At 41.6% G+C, this 20,447-nt stretch overlaps 1 protein-coding gene and 1 long non-coding RNA gene across 2 annotated transcripts in view; one reads left to right on the plus strand and one right to left on the minus strand.

Annotated features, from left to right (window-relative positions):
• The window catches only part of LOC127922135 (protein Jumonji-like), a 53,703-nt gene that overhangs the window by 32,088 nt on the left and 1,168 nt on the right, over positions 1 to 20,447 (minus strand). The window contains exon 2 of the mRNA XM_052505847.1: positions 2,702 to 2,907. Within this exon, the coding sequence (XP_052361807.1) occupies positions 2,702 to 2,907 (206 nt within the window). The remainder of the gene's footprint in view (positions 1 to 2,701; positions 2,908 to 20,447) is intronic.
• LOC127922143 (uncharacterized) lies at positions 17,070 to 18,498 on the plus strand. Its single transcript, XR_008110468.1, has 3 exons — positions 17,070 to 17,570; positions 17,706 to 17,839; positions 18,362 to 18,498. It is a non-coding gene; the product is annotated as an uncharacterized LOC127922143 (long non-coding RNA).

Below are 20,447 nucleotides of genomic sequence, written 5' to 3' on the forward strand. Positions count from 1 at the left end.
ATCATTTATACCTAGCTACATCATCATTTATACCTAGCTACATCATCATTTATACCTAGCTCCATCATCATTTATACCTAGCTCCATCATCATTTATACCTAGCTACATCATCATTTATACCTAGCTCCATCATCATTTATACCTAGCTCCATCATCATTTATACCTAGCTCCATCATCATTTATACCTAGCTCCATCATCATTTATACCTAGCTCCATCATCATTTATACCTAGCTCCATCATCATTTATACCTAGCTCCATCATCATTTATACCTAGCTCCATCATCATTTATACCTAGCTCCATCATCATTTATACCTAGCTCCATCATCATTTATACCTAGCTCCATCATCATTTATACCTAGCTCCATCATCATTTATACCTAGCTCCATCATCATTTATACCTAGCTCCATCATCATTTATACCTAGCTCCAACATCATTTATACCTAGCTCCAACATCATTTATACCTAGCTCCATCATCATTTATACCTAGCTCCATCATCATTTATACCTAGCTCCATCATCATTTATACCTAGCTCCATCATCATTTATACCTAGCTACATCATCATTTATACCTAGCTCCATCATCATTTATACCTAGCTCCATCATCATTTATACCTAGCTCCAACATCATGTATACCTAGCTCCAACATCATTTATACCTAGCTCCAACATCATTTATACCTAGCTCCATCATCATTTATACCTAGCTACATCATCATTTATACCTAGCTCCAACATCATTTGTACCTAGCTCCATCATCATTTGTACCTAGCTCCAACATCATTTATACCTAGCTCCAACATCATTTATACCTAGCACCAACATCATTTATACCTAGCTACATCATCATTTATACCTAGCTACATCATCATTTATACCTAGCTACATCATCATTTATACCTAGCTCCATCACCATTTATACCTAGCTCCATCATCATTTATACCTAGCTCCATCATCATTTATACCGAGCTCCATCATCATTTATACCGAGCTCCATCATCATTTATACCTCGCTACATCATCATTTATACCTAGCTCCATCATCATTTATACCTAGCTCCATCATCATTTATACCTAGCTCCATCATCATTTATACCTAGCTCCATCATCATGTATATCTAGCTCCATCATCATTTATACCTAGCTCCATCATCATTTATACCTAGCTCCATCATCATTTATACCTAGCTCCATCATCATTTATACCTAGCTACATCATCATTTATACCTAGCTCCATCATCATTTATACCTAGCTCCATCATCATTTATACCTAGCTACATCATCATTTATACCTAGCTACATCATCATTTATACCTAGTTCCATCACCATTTATACCTAGCTCCATCATCATTTATACCTAGCTACATCATCATTTATACCTAGCTCCATCATCATTTATACCTAGCTCCATCATCATTTATACCTAGCTACATCATCATTTATACCTAGCTACATCATCATTTATACCTAGCTCCATCATCATTTATACCTAGCTACATCATCATTTATACCTAGCTCCATCATCATTTATACCTAGCTCCATCATCATTTATACCGAGCTACATCATCATTTATACCTAGCTCCATCATCATTTATACCGAGCTACATCATCATTTATACGTAGCTCCAGTATGTCTTCTCCTTCTATATCTATAACTGCTGTACATTTCACCATTGACCATCGGTCCACGTTTTAACCTGATCATATACAATAGTGGAACATTACAGACTTCAGATCTCCTCTCTTACTGAGGTGTAGTTGATTAGTTCCACACCAAGGTGGACAGGACACCAGACAATCTGTCACCTGTTGGTTTGCCAAGGACAGGGAGAGGTTTCTGGCATCCCTCCTATACAACAGCAGATGCACAAAGGAGATCAGGACTGTGTCCCAAATGGCATCTAATCCTATATAGTTGCCTACTTTTGTCCAGAGCCCATAGGGCACCAATATAAAGTAGTGCACTACATAGGGAATAGGGTGCCATTTGGATCAGAGACTGAATGAAGACCCAAATTGGAATGTGTTTGAAATAGCACTCATGCTAAATATTCTTAATGACGTATGTCTGCCAAGGTTATGTACATGAAGCCAGTAACTGTCAGTATTATTCCTCTGCATAAAGGTGTCTGTGTGTGTGTGTCGGGGAGGGGCTGAGCGTTGCTGGGAGGAATGATGGAACCATCCCACTCCGCCCACCAGGGGGCATCACTGCTCCCAGTTGCCATACAGAACAATGTCACTATGTCAGCACTGTAATGGTGGAGTTTCCATCATATTGCTTCCTTAAACCTTACAGATCAGATTTGTAAACGTTGAGGGGTTAGTTACGGCCGAGGGGAAGGGAAGTCTGGCTTGAGAGATAGAGAGGAGAGAGAGAGGTCAGCATGTCTGTAGCCAACAGGAAGCTGTACCAGGAGGACAGGAAATGTAAACCCCCAGCAGCGACAGAATACTGGGGCCAACACTAACAGACTGGCATGCTGGCATCAGACCATTAAGATACACACTTAATCTGTCCCGAAAGGCACCCTATTCACTATATAGTACACCACTTTTGTCCAGAGCCCTATAGGCCTTGGTCAAGGTAGTACACTACATAGAGAATATTCAATAGAGTGCCGTATGGGATTCAGCCCAGGTACTCTCCATCCCAGCCCATCTGTGTCTCCCTGGTGTACCTGCTTTGGGTGCTCCTTGTTGGGCCTGCTGTGGCGAAGACTGTGGGTGGTGCTGGAGGTCCTGGCTGGGGGTCCTGTAGAGGTCCTGTGGTTCTCCCGCCGGGCCTCTCCCCTCTCAGCCCTCTCTCTGGCATGGATAGCCTCTCTCCCTCTGGGCCTCAGGAAGAGCTCCTTCCCCCGTAAGGACCTGCTGTGGCCATTCAACACTGGAACACAGAATGAGAACGATGAAATGTATGGACTGTTTACACTGTTTTCAACATCAGTTTTACAACGTTTCTGTTTACTCTATCCTTACATGAACCTTGAACCTGCTGTGGCCAAAGCCACATCCACACTGAATGTGTGTGCAGCTATTATAAACAAACCATAAATACCGTACTAAATGGACAAACAAAAGTAGGCTAGCTATTCAAACTATGCAGAAGCTTCTCAGATAAACCATATTTCACACTTGAATAATATACGGAAGACAATGCCTAAGCTGATAACTATGATAGCAGTGTCAGTCTATCTGTCATGTGTTAAGAGCTATCCCACTGGGCACAGACTTCAATTCAACGTCTAATCCACGTTGGTTCAACGTAACTTCATTGAATTGACGTGGAAACAACATTGATTCAACCAGTGTGTTCTCATTGGGATGCAACTGTCAATCCGTTATGATATGTCTATATTTGTTTTATGTCTGTTACAGTTACAGGTACATTATTATTACAAAGTAACTTGAAAAGACTGTACGTTGAAAAGACTGTACGTTGAAGAGACTGTACATTGAAAAGACTACGTTGAAGACTGTACATTGAAGAGACTGTACGTTGAAAAGACTGTACATTGAAGAGACTGTACGTTGAAGACTGTACATTGAAGACTGTACGTTGAAGAGACTGTACATTGAAGACTGTACATTGAAGAGACTGTACGTTGAAGAGACTGTACATTGAAGACTGTACATTGAAGAGACTGTACGTTGAAAAGACTGTACATTAAAGAGACTGTACGTTGAAGACTGTACGTTGAAGACTGTATGTTGAAGAGACTGTACATTGAAGAGACTGTACGTTGAAGAGACTGTACATTGAAGAGACTGTACATTGAAGAGACTGTACATTGAAGAGACTGTACGTTGAAGAGACTGTACGTTGAAGAGACTGTACATTGAAGACTGTATGTTGGAGACTGTACGTTGAAGAGTGTACATTGAAGAGACTGTACGTTGAAGAGAATGTACATTGAAAAGACTGTACATTGAAGACTATGTTGAAGACTGTACATTGAAGAGACTGTACGTTGAAGAGACTGTACATTGAAGACTATGTTGAAGACTGTACATTGAAGAGACTGTACGTTGAAGAGACTGTGCATTGAAGAGACTGTACATTGAAGAGACTGTACGTTGAAAAGACTGTACATTGAAGAGACTGTACATTGAAGAGACTGTACGTTGAAAAGACTGTACGTTGAAGAGACTGTACGTTGAAGACTGTACGTTGAAGAGACTGTACGTTGAAGACTGTACGTTGAAAAGACTGTACGTTGAAGAGACTGTACGTTAAAGAGACTGTACATTGAAGAGACTGTACATTGAAGACTGTACATTGAAAAGACTGTACATTGAAGAGACTGTACGTTGAAAAGACTGTACATTGAAGAGACTGTACGTTGAAGACTGTACGTTGAAGAGACTGTACGTTGAAGACTGTACGTTGAAAAGACTGTACATTGAAGAGACTGTACGTTGAAGACTGTACATTGAAGAGACTGTACGTTGAAAAGACTGTACATTGAAGAGACTGTACATTGAAAAGACTACGTTGAAGACTGTACATTGAAGACTGTACGTTGAAAAGACTGTACATTGAAGAGACTGTACATTGAAGAGACTGTACGTTGAAAAGACTACGTTGAAGACTGTACATTGAAGACTGTACATTGAAGACTGTACATTGAAAAGACTGTACATTGAAGAGACTGTACGTTGAAGAGACTGTACATTGAAGAGACTGTACATTGAAGAGACTGTACGTTGAAGAGAATGTACGTTGAAGACTGTACGTTGAATACTGTACGTTGAAAAGACTGTACATTGAAGAGACTGTACATTGAAGAGACTGTACATTGAAGAGACTGTACGTTGAAGAGACTGTACATTAAAGAGACTGTACGTTGAAGACTGTACGTTGAATACTGTACGTTGAAAAGACTGTACGTTGAAGAGACTGTACATTGAAGAGACTGTACAATGAAGAGACTGTACATTGAAGAGACTGTACATTAAAGAGACTGTACATTGAAGAGACTGTACATTAAAGAGACTACATTAAAGAGACTGTACATTGAAGAGACTGTACATTGAAGACTGTACGTTGAAGAGACTGTACATTGAAGACTGTACATTGAAGAGACTGTATGTTGAAGAGACTGTACATTGAAGAGACTGTATGTTGAAGAGACTGTACATTGAAGAGACTGTACGTTGAAGAGACTGTACGTTGAAGACTGTATATTGAAGAGACTGTACGTTGAAGACTGTACATTGAAGACTGTACGGTGAAGAGACTGTACGTTGAAGAGACTGTACGTTGAAGAGACTGTACATTGAAGACTGTACGGTGAAGAGACTGTACATTAAAGAGACTGTACGTTGAAGACTGTACTTTGACGAGACTGTACGTTGAAGACTGTACATTGAAGAGACTTTACATTGAAGAGACTGTACGTTGAAGAGACTGTACGTTGAAGACTGTATGTTGAAGAGACTGTACGTTGAAGACTGTACATTGAAGACTGTACGGTGAAGAGACTGTACGTTGAAGAGACTGTACGTTGAAGAGACTGTACATTGAAGACTGTACGGTGAAGAGACTGTACGTTGAAGACTGTACATTGAAGAGACTGTACGTTGAAGAGACTGTACGTTGAAGAGACTGTACATTGAAGACTGTACGTTGAAGACTGTACATTGAAGAGACTGTACAATGAAGAGACTGTACATTGAAGAGACTGTACATTAAAGAGACTGTACATTGAAGAGACTGTACATTAAAGAGACTGTACATTGAAGAGACTGTACATTGAAGACTGTACGTTGAAGAGACTGTACATTGAAGACTGTACGTTGAAGAGACTGTATGTTGAAGAGACTGTACATTGAAGAGACTGTACGTTGAAGAGACTGTACATTGAAGAGACTGTGCATTGAAGAGACTGTACGTTGAAGAGACTGTACGTTGAAGAGACTGTACATTGAAGAGACTGTACATTGAAGACTGTACATTGAAGAGACTGTACGTTGAAAAGACTGTACATTAAAGAGACTGTACGTTGAAGACTGTACTTTGACGAGACTGTACATTGAAGACTGTACATTGAAGAGACTGTACATTGAAGAGACTGTACATTGAAGAGACTGTACATTGAAGACTGTACATTGAAGAGACTGTACGTTGAAAAGACTGTACATTAAAGAGACTGTACGTTGAAGACTGTACGTTGAAGACTGTATTTTGAAGAGACTGTACATTGAAGAGACTGTACATTGAAGAGACTGTACATTGAAGAGACTGTACGTTGAAGACTGTACGTTGAAGAGACTGTACATTGAAGAGACTGTACGTTGAAGAGACTGTACGTTGAAGAGACTGTACATTGAAGAGACTGTACATTGAAGAGACTGTACGTTGAAGAGACTGTACATTGAAGAGACTGTACATTGAAGAGACTGTACGTTGAAGAGACTGTACGTTGAAGAGACTGTACATTGAAGAGACTGTACGTTGAAGAGACTGTACGTTGAAGAGACTGTACATTGAAGAGACTGTACATTGAAGAGACTGTACGTTGAAGAGACTGTACGTTGAAGAGACTGTACATTGAAGAGACTGTACGTTGAAGAGACTGTACATTGAAGAGACTGTACGTTGAAGAGACTGTACATTGAAGAGACTGTACGTTGAAGAGACTGTACATTGAAGAGACTGTACATTGAAGAGACTGTACATTGAAGAGAATGTACGTTGAAGACTGTACGTTGAAGAGACTGTACATTGAAGACTGTACGGTGAAGAGACTGTGGGTTGAAGAGACTGTACGTTGAAGAGACTGTACGTTGAAGAGACTTTACATTGAAGAGACTGTACATTGAAGAGACTGTACATTGAAGAGACTGTACGTTGAAGAGAATGTACGTTGAAGACTGTACGTTGAATACTGTACGTTGAAAAGACTGTACGTTGAAGAGACTGTACATTAAAGAGACTGTACAATGAAGAGACTGTACATTGAAGAGACTGTACGTTGAAGAGACTGTACGTTGAAGACTGTATGTTGAAGAGACTGTACGTTGAAGACTGTACATTGAAGACTGTACGGTGAAGAGACTGTACGTTGAAGAGACTGTACGTTGAAGAGACTGTACATTGAAGAGACTTTACATTGAAGAGACTGTACATTGAAGAGACTGTACGTTGAAGAGACTGTACATTAAAGAGACTGTACGTTGAAGAGACTGTACATTGAAGAGACTTTACATTGAAGAGACTGTACGTTGAAGAGACTGTACGTTGAAGACTGTATATTGAAGAGACTGTACGTTGAAGACTGTACATTGAAGACTGTACGGTGAAGAGACTGTACGTTGAAGAGACTGTACGTTGAAGAGACTGTACATTGAAGACTGTACGGTGAAGAGACTGTACGTTGAAGACTGTACATTGAAGAGACTGTACGTTGAAGAGACTGTACGTTGAAGAGACTGTACATTGAAGACTGTACGTTGAAGACTGTACATTGAAGAGACTGTACAATGAAGAGACTGTACATTGAAGAGACTGTACATTAAAGAGACTGTACATTGAAGAGACTGTACATTAAAGAGACTGTACATTGAAGAGACTGTACATTGAAGACTGTACGTTGAAGAGACTGTACATTGAAGACTGTACGTTGAAGAGACTGTATGTTGAAGAGACTGTACATTGAAGAGACTGTACGTTGAAGAGACTGTACATTGAAGAGACTGTGCATTGAAGAGACTGTACGTTGAAGAGACTGTACGTTGAAGAGACTGCACGTTGAAGAGACTGTACATTGAAGAGACTGTACATTGAAGACTGTACATTGAAGAGACTGTACGTTGAAAAGACTGTACATTAAAGAGACTGTACGTTGAAGACTGTACTTTGACGAGACTGTACATTGAAGACTGTACATTGAAGAGACTGTACGTTGAAAAGACTGTACATTAAAGAGACTGTACGTTGAAGACTGTACATTGAAGAGACTGTACGTTGAAAAGACTGTACATTAAAGAGACTGTACGTTGAAGACTGTATGTTGAAGAGACTGTACATTGAAGAGACTGTACATTGAAGAGAATGTACGTTGAAGACTGTACGTTGAATACTGTACGTTGAAAAGACTGTACATTGAAGAGACTGTACATTGAAGAGACTGTACATTGAAGAGACTGTACGTTGAAGAGACTGTACATTAAAGAGACTGTACGTTGAAGAGACTGTACATTGAAGAGACTGTACATTGAAGAGACTGTACGTTGAAGAGACTGTACGTTGAAGACTGTATATTGAAGAGACTGTACGTTGAAGACTGTACATTGAAGACTGTACGGTGAAGAGACTGTACGTTGAAGAGACTGTACGTTGAAGAGACTGTACATTGAAGACTGTACGGTGAAGAGACTGTACGTTGAAGACTGTACATTGAAGAGACTGTACGTTGAAGAGACTGTACGTTGAAGACTGTACGTTGAAGACTGTACATTGAAGAGACTGTACAATGAAGAGACTGTACATTGAAGAGACTGTACATTAAAGAGACTGTACATTGAAGAGACTGTACATTAAAGAGACTGTACATTGAAGAGACTGTACATTGAAGACTGTACGTTGAAGAGACTGTACATTGAAGACTGTACGTTGAAGAGACTGTATGTTGAAGAGACTGTACATTGAAGAGACTGTACGTTGAAGAGACTGTACATTGAAGAGACTGTGCATTGAAGAGACTGTACGTTGAAGAGACTGTACGTTGAAGAGACTGTACATTGAAGAGACTGTACATTGAAGACTGTACATTGAAGAGACTGTACGTTGAAAAGACTGTACATTAAAGAGACTGTACGTTGAAGACTGTACTTTGACGAGACTGTACATTGAAGACTGTACATTGAAGAGACTGTACGTTGAAAAGACTGTACATTAAAGAGACTGTACGTTGAAGACTGTACATTGAAGAGACTGTACGTTGAAAAGACTGTACATTAAAGAGACTGTACGTTGAAGACTGTATGTTGAAGAGACTGTACATTGAAGAGACTGTACATTGAAGAGACTGTACATTGAAGAGACTGTACGTTGAAGACTGTACGTTGAAGAGACTGTACATTGAAGAGACTGTACGTTGAAGAGACTGTACGTTGAAGAGACTGTACATTGAAGAGACTGTACATTGAAGAGACTGTACGTTGAAGAGACTGTACATTGAAGAGACTGTACATTGAAGAGACTGTACGTTGAAGAGACTGTACATTGAAGAGACTGTACATTGAAGAGACTGTACGTTGAAGAGACTGTACGTTGAAGAGACTGTACATTGAAGAGACTGTACATTGAAGAGACTGTACGTTGAAGAGACTGTACGTTGAAGAGACTGTACATTGAAGAGACTGTACGTTGAAGAGACTGTACGTTGAAGAGACTGTACGTTGAAGAGACTGTACATTGAAGAGACTGTACGTTGAAGAGACTGTACATTGAAGAGACTGTACATTGAAGAGACTGTACGTTGAAGAGAATGTACGTTGAAGACTGTACGTTGAATACTGTACGTTGAAAAGACTGTACGTTGAAGAGACTGTACATTAAAGAGACTGTACGTTGAAGAGACTGTACATTGAAGAGACTTTACATTGAAGAGACTGTACATTGAAGAGACTGTACATTGAAGAGACTGTACGTTGAAGAGAATGTACGTTGAAGACTGTACGTTGAATACTGTACGTTGAAAAGACTGTACGTTGAAGAGACTGTACATTAAAGAGACTGTACAATGAAGAGACTGTACATTGAAGAGACTGTACGTTGAAGAGACTGTACGTTGAAGACTGTATGTTGAAGAGACTGTACGTTGAAGACTGTACATTGAAGACTGTACGGTGAAGAGACTGTACGTTGAAGAGACTGTACGTTGAAGAGACTGTACATTGAAGAGACTGTACGTTGAAAAGACTGTACATTGAAGAGACTGTATGTTGAAGACTGTACATTGAAGAGACTGTACGTTGAAGAGACTGTACATTGAAGAGACTGTACATTGAAGAGACTGTACATTGAAGAGAATGTACGTTGAAGACTGTACGTTGAAGAGACTGTACATTGAAGACTGTACGGTGAAGAGACTGTGGGTTGAAGAGACTGTACGTTGAAGAGACTGTACATTGAAGACTGTACGGTGAAGAGACTGTACGTTGAAGACTGTACATTGAAGAGACTGTACGTTGAAGAGACTGTACGTTGAAGACTGTACATTGAAGACTGTACGTTGAAGACTGTACATTGAAGAGACTGTACAATGAAGAGACTGTACATTGAAGAGACTGTACATTAAAGAGACTGTACATTGAAGAGACTGTACATTAAAGAGACTGTACATTGAAGAGACTGTACATTGAAGACTGTACGTTGAAGAGACTGTACATTGAAGACTGTACGTTGAAGAGACTGTATGTTGAAGAGACTGTACATTGAAGAGACTGTACGTTGAAGAGACTGTACATTGAAGAGACTGTGCATTGAAGAGACTGTACGTTGAAGAGACTGTACGTTGAAGAGACTGCACGTTGAAGAGACTGTACATTGAAGAGACTGTACATTGAAGACTGTACATTGAAGAGACTGTACGTTGAAAAGACTGTACATTAAAGAGACTGTACGTTGAAGACTGTACTTTGACGAGACTGTACATTGAAGACTGTACATTGAAGAGACTGTACGTTGAAAAGACTGTACATTAAAGAGACTGTACGTTGAAGACTGTACATTGAAGAGACTGTACGTTGAAAAGACTGTACATTAAAGAGACTGTACGTTGAAGACTGTATGTTGAAGAGACTGTACATTGAAGAGACTGTACATTGAAGAGACTGTACGTTGAAGACTGTACGTTGAAGAGACTGTACGTTGAAGAGACTGTACATTGAAGAGACTGTACATTGAAGAGACTGTACATTGAAGAGACTGTACGTTGAAGAGACTGTACATTAAAGAGACTGTACGTTGAAGAGACTGTACATTGAAGAGACTGTACATTGAAGAGACTGTACGTTGAAGAGACTGTACGTTGAAGACTGTATATTGAAGAGACTGTACGTTGAAGAGACTGTACATTGAAGACTGTACGGTGAAGAGACTGTGGGTTGAAGAGACTGTACGTTGAAGAGACTGTACATTGAAGACTGTACGGTGAAGAGACTGTACGTTGAAGACTGTACATTGAAGAGACTGTACGTTGAAGAGACTGTACGTTGAAGACTGTACGTTGAAGAGACTGTACATTGAAGAGACTGTACATTGAAGAGACTGTACATTAAAGAGACTGTACATTGAAGAGACTGTACATTAAAGAGACTGTACATTAAAGAGACTGTACATTGAAGACTGTACGTTGAAGAGACTGTACATTGAAGACTGTACGTTGAAGAGACTGTATGTTGAAGAGACTGTACATTGAAGAGACTGTACGTTGAAGAGACTGTACATTGAAGAGACTGTGCATTGAAGAGACTGTACGTTGAAGAGACTGTACGTTGAAGAGACTGTACGTTGAAGAGACTGTACATTGAAGAGACTGTACATTGAAGACTGTACATTGAAGAGACTGTACGTTGAAAAGACTGTACATTAAAGAGACTGTACGTTGAAGACTGTACTTTGACGAGACTGTACATTGAAGACTGTACATTGAAGAGACTGTACGTTGAAAAGACTGTACATTAAAGAGACTGTACGTTGAAGACTGTACATTGAAGAGACTGTACGTTGAAAAGACTGTACATTAAAGAGACTGTACGTTGAAGACTGTATTTTGAAGAGACTGTACATTGAAGAGACTGTACATTGAAGAGACTGTACATTGAAGAGACTGTACGTTGAAGACTGTACGTTGAAGAGACTGTACGTTGAAGAGACTGTACGTTGAAGAGACTGTACGTTGAAGAGACTGTACGTTGAAGAGACTGTACATTGAAGAGACTGTACGTTGAAGAGACTGTACGTTAAAGAGACTGTACGTTGAAGAGACTGTACATTGAAGAGACTGTACGTTGAAGAGACTGTACATTGAAGAGACTGTACATTGAAGAGACTGTACGTTGAAGAGACTGTACGTTGAAGAGACTGTACATTGAAGAGACTGTACATTGAAGAGACTGTACATTGAAGAGACTGTACGTTGAAGAGACTGTACATTGAAGAGACTGTACGTTGAAGAGACTGTACGTTGAAGAGACTGTACGTTGAAGAGACTGTACATTGAAGAGACTGTACGTTGAAGACTGTACATTGAAGAGACTGTACATTGAAGAGACTGTACGTTGAAGAGAATGTACGTTGAAGACTGTACGTTGAATACTGTACGTTGAAAAGACTGTACGTTGAAGAGACTGTACATTAAAGAGACTGTACGTTGAAGAGACTGTACATTGAAGAGACTTTACATTGAAGAGACTGTACATTGAAGAGACTGTACATTGAAGAGACTGTACGTTGAAGAGAATGTACGTTGAAGACTGTACGTTGAATACTGTACGTTGAAAAGACTGTACGTTGAAGAGACTGTACATTAAAGAGACTGTACAATGAAGAGACTGTACATTGAAGAGACTGTACGTTGAAGAGACTGTACGTTGAAGACTGTATGTTGAAGAGACTGTACGTTGAAGACTGTACATTGAAGACTGTACGGTGAAGAGACTGTACGTTGAAGAGACTGTACGTTGAAGAGACTGTACATTGAAGAGACTTTACATTGAAGAGACTGTACATTGAAGAGACTGTACGTTGAAGAGACTGTACATTAAAGAGACTGTACGTTGAAGAGACTGTACATTGAAGAGACTTTACATTGAAGAGACTGTACGTTGAAGAGACTGTACGTTGAAGACTGTATGTTGAAGAGACTGTACGTTGAAGACTGTACATTGAAGACTGTACGGTGAAGAGACTGTACGTTGAAGAGACTGTACGTTGAAGAGACTGTACATTGAAGACTGTACGGTGAAGAGACTGTACGTTGAAGACTGTACATTGAAGAGACTGTACGTTGAAGAGACTGTACGTTGAAGACTGTACGTTGAAGACTGTACGTTGAAGACTGTACATTGAAGAGACTGTACAATGAAGAGACTGTACATTGAAGAGACTGTACATTAAAGAGACTGTACATTGAAGAGACTGTACATTAAAGAGACTGTACATTGAAGAGACTGTACATTGAAGACTGTACGTTGAAGAGACTGTACATTGAAGACTGTACGTTGAAGAGACTGTATGTTGAAGAGACTGTACATTGAAGAGACTGTACGTTGAAGAGACTGTACATTGAAGAGACTGTGCATTGAAGAGACTGTACGTTGAAGAGACTGTACGTTGAAGAGACTGTACGTTGAAGAGACTGTACATTGAAGAGACTGTACATTGAAGACTGTACATTGAAGAGACTGTACGTTGAAAAGACTGTACATTAAAGAGACTGTACGTTGAAGACTGTACTTTGACGAGACTGTACATTGAAGACTGTACATTGAAGAGACTGTACGTTGAAAAGACTGTACATTAAAGAGACTGTACGTTGAAGACTGTACATCGAAGAGACTGTACGTTGAAAAGACTGTACATTAAAGAGACTGTACGTTGAAGACTGTATGTTGAAGAGACTGTACATTGAAGAGACTGTACATTGAAGAGACTGTACGTTGAAGAGACTGTACGTTGAAGACTGTACGTTGAAGAGACTGTACGTTGAAGAGACTGTACGTTGAAGAGACTGTACGTTGAAGAGACTGTACATTGAAGAGACTGTACATTGAAGAGACTGTACATTGAAGAGACTGTACGTTGAAGAGACTGTACATTGAAGAGACTGTACGTTGAAGAGACTGTACATTGAAGAGACTGTACATTGAAGAGACTGTACGTTGAAGAGACTGTACGTTGAAGAGACTGTACATTGAAGAGACTGTACATTGAAGAGACTGTACGTTGAAGAGACTGTACGTTGAAGAGACTGTACGTTGAAGAGACTGTACGTTGAAGAGACTGTACATTGAAGAGACTGTACGTTGAAGAGACTGTACATTGAAGAGACTGTACGTTGAAGAGACTGTACATTGAAGAGACTGTACATTGAAGAGACTGTACGTTGAAGAGAATGTACGTTGAAGACTGTACGTTGAATACTGTACGTTGAAAAGACTGTACGTTGAAGAGACTGTACATTAAAGAGACTGTACGTTGAAGAGACTGTACATTGAAGAGACTTTACATTGAAGAGACTGTACATTGAAGAGACTGTACATTGAAGAGACTGTACGTTGAAGAGAATGTACGTTGAAGCCTGTACGTTGAATACTGTACGTTGAAAAGACTGTACGTTGAAGAGACTGTACATTAAAGAGACTGTACAATGAAGAGACTGTACATTGAAGAGACTGTACATTAAAGAGACTGTACATTGAAGAGACTGTACATTAAAGAGACTACATTAAAGAGACTGTACATTGAAGAGACTGTACATTGAAGACTGTACGTTGAAGAGACTGTACATTGAAGACTGTACATTGAAGAGACTGTATGTTGAAGAGACTGTACATTGAAGAGACTGTACGTTGAAGAGACTGTACGTTGAAGACTGTATATTGAAGAGACTGTACGTTGAAGACTGTACATTGAAGACTGTACGGTGAAGAGACTGTACGTTGAAGAGACTGTACGTTGAAGAGACTGTACATTGAAGAGACTTTACATTGAAGAGACTGTACATTGAAGAGACTGTACATTGAAGAGACTGTACATTGAAGAGACTTTACATTGAAGAGACTGTACGTTGAAGAGACTGTACGTTGAAGAGACTGTACGTTGAAGAGACTGTACATTAAAGAGACTGTACGTTGAAGAGACTGTACATTGAAGAGACTTTACATTGAAGAGACTGTACGTTGAAGAGACTGTACGTTGAAGACTGTATGTTGAAGAGACTGTATGTTGAAGAGACTGTACGTTGAAGACTGTACGGTGAAGAGACTGTACGTTGAAGAGACTGTACGTTGAAGAGACTGTACATTGAAGACTGTACGGTGAAGAGACTGTACGTTGAAGACTGTACATTGAAGAGACTGTACGTTGAAGAGACTGTACGTTGAAGAGACTGTACGTTGAAGACTGTACGTTGAAGACTGTACATTGAAGAGACTGTACAATGAAGAGACTGTACATTGAAGAGACTGTACATTAAAGAGACTGTACATTGAAGAGACTGTACATTAAAGAGACTACATTAAAGAGACTGTACATTGAAGAGACTGTACATTGAAGACTGTACGTTGAAGAGACTGTACATTGAAGACTGTACATTGAAGAGACTGTATGTTGAAGAGACTGTACATTGAAGAGACTGTACGTTGAAGAGACTGTACGTTGAAGACTGTACATTGAAGACTGTACATTGAAGACTGTACGGTGAAGAGACTGTACGTTGAAGAGACTGTACATTGAAGAGACTGTACATTGAAGACTGTACGTTGAAGAGACTGTACATTAAAGAGACTGTACGTTGAAGACTGTACTTTGACGAGACTGTACGTTGAAGACTGTACATTGAAGAGACTGTACATTGAAGACTGTACATTGAAGAGACTGTACGTTGAAAAGACTGTACATTAAAGAGACTGTACGTTGAAGACTGTACGTTGAAGACTGTATGTTGAAGAGACTGTACATTGAAGAGACTGTACATTGAAGAGACTGTACATTGAAGAGACTGTACGTTGAAGACTGTACGTTGAAGAGACTGTACATTGAAGAGACTGTACGTTGAAGAGACTGTACGTTGAAGAGACTGTACATTGAAGAGACTGTACATTGAAGAGACTGTACGTTGAAGAGACTGTACGTTGAAGAGACTGTACATTGAAGAGACTGTACGTTGAAGAGACTGTACATTGAAGAGACTGTACATTGAAGAGACTGTACGTTGAAGAGACTGTACGTTGAAGAGACTGTACATTGAAGAGACTGTACATTGAAGAGACTGTACGTTGAAGAGACTGTACGTTGAAGAGACTGTACATTGAAGAGACTGTACATTGAAGAGACTGTACATTGAAGAGACTGTACATTGAAGAGACTGTACGTTGAAGAGACTGTACATTGAAGAGACTGTACGTTGAAGAGACTGTACATTGAAGAGACTGTACATTGAAGAGACTGTACATTGAAGAGACTGTACATTGAAGAGACTGTACGTTGAAGAGACTGTACATTGAAGAGACTGTACATTGAAGAGACTGTACATTGAAGAGACTGTACGTTGAAGAGACTGTACATTGAAGAGACTGTACGTTGAAGAGACTGTACGTTGCAGAGACTGTACGTTGAAGAGACTGTGCTTAATCAAATCAGTTGAAAAGCTGTCAGTGACTCCCTGTGGTGCTTCCAGAAGTGTCGTTCTAACAAACACCTATTTGAACGGCGACCAATCCCATTTCTTCATTTCAACGCCACTCAATATCTAATATAATAATATAATATATGCCATTTAGCAGACGCTTTTATCCAAAGCGACTTACAGTCATGTGTGCATACATTCTACGTATGGGTGGTCCCGGGAATCGAACCCACTACCCTGGCGTTACAAGCGCCATGCTCTACCAACTGAGCTACAGAAAAAAGGAACAAAATACATCAAGAACCACCCAAGGTTATATATTAACATCTAGAAATCCATCCCTTCAAATATCCTGCAGCGTTCGAACTCCAAGTACTGTGACGACCTACTGAAAAGGAAGTGTCCAATGTAGGGAAGTAAGATGATAGTGAAACAGAGAAATAGTGTTTGTTGGGTCAGTTAATCAGTGAAAGCAGTGCTCTATATCTGCCTGAGGGAGCTGTATTTTACACCAAGCAGTTGGCCTCCCGCCAGCGCAGCATATTAAAGTGTCCTACTTGGCACAAGCTCTAGCTGGGAGAAGTCTCTGGTTCCCTCAACGTGTGTCGGACCAACACTCTGGCTCCGGGTAACGGTTGGCTTTCCCACAGAGAACTTTTCAGCACACACACAGACACACACACACACACACACACACACACAGACACAGACACAGACACAGACACAGACACAGACACAGACACACACACACACACACACACACACACACACACACACACACACACACACACAGACACACACACACACACACACACACACACACACACACACACACACACACACACACACACACACACACACACACACACACACACACAAGCAAAATGCTCACACATCCCTCCCCTAATTCTGGCCAGGCTGATTTAAGTGTATGTCCAACATGTAGACAAGCACTCCTCCTCCTCCTCTTCCTCCTCCATCCATCATAGTTGACAGAATAAACATGAGCTCAACTTTTGACCTCCACAGTAAGTTTCTCTCTCTCTCTGTATGGTGGTGTCAGTGCTGAGCTGTGTGTGGACTGTTGACCTCCACAGTAAGTTTCTCTCTCTCTCTGTAAGGTGGTGTCAGTGCTGAGCTGTGTGTGGACTGTTGACCTCCACAGTAAGTTTCTCTCTCTCTCTGTAAGGTGGTGTCAGTGCTGAGCTGTGTGTGGACTGCTGACCTCCACAGTAAGTTCTCTCTCTCTCTGTAAGGTGGTGTCAGTGCTGAGCTGTGTGTGGACTGTTGACCTCCACAGTAAATTTCTCTCTCTCTCTGTAAGGTGGTGTCAGTGCTGAGCTGTGTGTGGACTGTTGACCTCCACAGTAAGTTTCTCTCTCTCTCTGTAAGGTGGTGTCAGTGCTGAGCTGTGTGTGGACTGTTGACCTCCACAGTAAGTTTCTCTCTCTCTGTAAGGTGGTGTCAGTGCTGAGCTGTGTGGACTGTTGACCTCCACAGTAAGTTCTCTCTGTAAGGTGGTGTCAGTGCTGAGCTGTGTGTGGACTGTTGACCTCCACAGTAAGTTTCTCTCTCTCTGTAAGGTGGTGTCAGTGCTGAGCTGTGTGTGGACTGTTGACCTCCACAGTAAGTTTTCTCTCTCTCTGTAAGGTGGTGTCAGTGCTGAGCTGTGTGTGGACTGTTGACCTCCACAGTAAGGTTCTCTCTCTCTGTAAGGTGGTGTCAGTGCTGAGCTGTGTGTGGACTGTTGACCTCCACAGTAAGTTTCTCTCTCTCTCTGTAAGGTGGTGTCAGTGCTGAGCTGTGTGTGGACTGTTGACCTCCACAGTAAGTTTCTCTCTCTCTGTAAGGTGGTGTCAGTGCTGAGCTGTGTGTGGACTGTTGACCTCCACAGTAAGTTTCTCTCTCTCTGTAAGGTGGTGTCAGTGCTGAGCTGTGTGTGGACTGTTGACCTCCACAGTAAGTTTCTCTCTCTGTAAGGTGGTGTCAGTGCTGAGCTGTGTGTGGACTGTTGACCTCCACAGTAAGTTTCTCTCTCTCTCTGTAAGGTGGTGTCAGTGCTGAGCTGTGTGTGGACTGTTGACCTCCACAGTAAGTTTCTCTCTCTCTGTATGGTGGTGTCAGTGCTGAGCTGTGTGTGGACTGTTGACCTCCACAGTAAGTTTCTCTCTCTCTGTAAGGTGGTGTCAGTGCTGAGCTGTGTGTGGACTGTTCACCTCCACAGTAAGTTTCTCTCTCTCTCTGTAAGGTGGTGTCAGTGCTGAGCTGTGTGTGGACTGTTGACCTCCACAGTAAGTTTCTCTCTCTCTGTATGGTGGTGTCAGTGCTGAGCTGTGTGTGGACTGTTGATCTCCACAGTAAGGTTCTCTCTCTCTCTGTAAGGTGGTGTCAGTGCTGAGCTGTGTGTGGACTGTTGACCTCCACAGTAAGTTTCTCTCTCTCTGTAAGGTGGTGTCAGTGCTGAGCTGTGTGTGGACTGTTCACCTCCACAGTAAGTTTCTCTCTCTCTGTAAGGTGGTGTCAGTGCTGAGCTGTGTGTGGACTGTTGACCTCCACAGTAAGTTCTCTCTCTGTATGGTGGTGTCAGTGCTGAGCTGTGTGTGGACTGTTGATCTCCACAGTAAGGTTTCTCTCTCTCTCTGTAAGGTGGTGTCAGTGCTGAGCTGTGTGTGGACTGTTGACCTCCACAGTAAGTTTCTCTCTCTGTAAGGTGGTGTCAGTGCTGAGCTGTGTGTGGACTGTTGACCTCCACAGTAAGTTCTCTCTCTCTCTGTAAGGTGGTGTCAGTGCTGAGCTGTGTGTGGACTGTTGACCTCCACAGTAAGTTTCTCTCTCTCTGTAAGGTGGTGTCAGTGCTGAGCTGTGTGGACTGTTGACCTCCACAGTAAGTTTCTCTCTCTCTCTGTAAGGTGGTGTCAGTGCTGAGCTGTGTGTGGACTGTTGACCTCCACAGTAAGTTTCTCTCTCTCTCTGTAAGGTGGTGTCAGTGCTGAGCTGTGTGTGGACTGTTGACCTCCACAGTAAGTTTCTCTCTCTCTCTGTAAGGTGGTGTCAGTGCTGAGCTGTGTGTGGACTGTTGACCTCCACAGTAAGTTTCTCTCTCTGATTCCTGCTGAGTTGACTGCAGTCTCTGGTTTCACCCCCCCCCCATACATACTACTGACTGTCTGCACAAGACCTAGCATGTTCACATCCGTCCTACGACACACGTCCTCAAACACTGTGCTCTACTCTGGTTGTGTCCCAAATGGCAAACTATTACCTATATAGTGACCAGGGCCCATAGGTCAAAAACTAAGGGCTCTGGTTAAAAGTAGTGCACTATTTTACCTTTATTTAACTAGGCAAGTCAGTTGAGAACTAATTCTTATTTTCAATGACGGCCTACCAGGGAACAGTGGGTTAACTGCCTGTTCAGGGGCAGAACGACAGATTTTTACCTTGTCAGCTCAGGGATTCGATCTTGCAACCTTTCGGTTACTAGTCCAACGCTCTAACCACTAGGCTCCCTACCAGCCGCACTATAAAGGGAATAGGGTGATGGGACCTGGTTTAAATGTAGTGCACTATGAAGGGAATAGGGTGACATTTGTGACTAGAACTCTGTAGGCCCATAGAGCTGCTGCTCCTTTAAGACCCATGAACCTGGGTGAGAGCTGCTACTCCTTTTAGACCCATGGTCCTGGGTGAGAGCTGCTGCTCCTTTAAGACCCATGGCCCTGGGTGAGAGCTGCTGCTCCTTTAAGACCCATGGCCCTGGGTGAGAGCTGCTGCTCCTTTAAGACCCATGGCCCTGGGTGAGAGCTGCTGCTCCTTTAAGACCCATGAACCTGGGTGAGAGCTGCTACTCCTTTTAGACCCATGGTCCTGGGTGAGAGCTGCTGCTCCTTTAAGACCCATGGCCCTGGGTGAGAGCTGCTGCTCCTTTAAGACCCATGGCCCTGGGTGAGAGCTGCTGCTCCTTTAAGACCCATGGCCCTGGGTGAGAGCTGCTACTCCTTTAAGACCCATGGCCCTGGGTGAGAGCTGCTGCTCCTTTAAGACCCATGGCCCTGGGTGAGAGCTG

This window comes from Oncorhynchus keta, unplaced genomic scaffold (assembly GCF_023373465.1).
Source record: "Oncorhynchus keta strain PuntledgeMale-10-30-2019 unplaced genomic scaffold, Oket_V2 Un_contig_24684_pilon_pilon, whole genome shotgun sequence".
Taxonomy (NCBI): domain Eukaryota; kingdom Metazoa; phylum Chordata; class Actinopteri; order Salmoniformes; family Salmonidae; genus Oncorhynchus; species Oncorhynchus keta.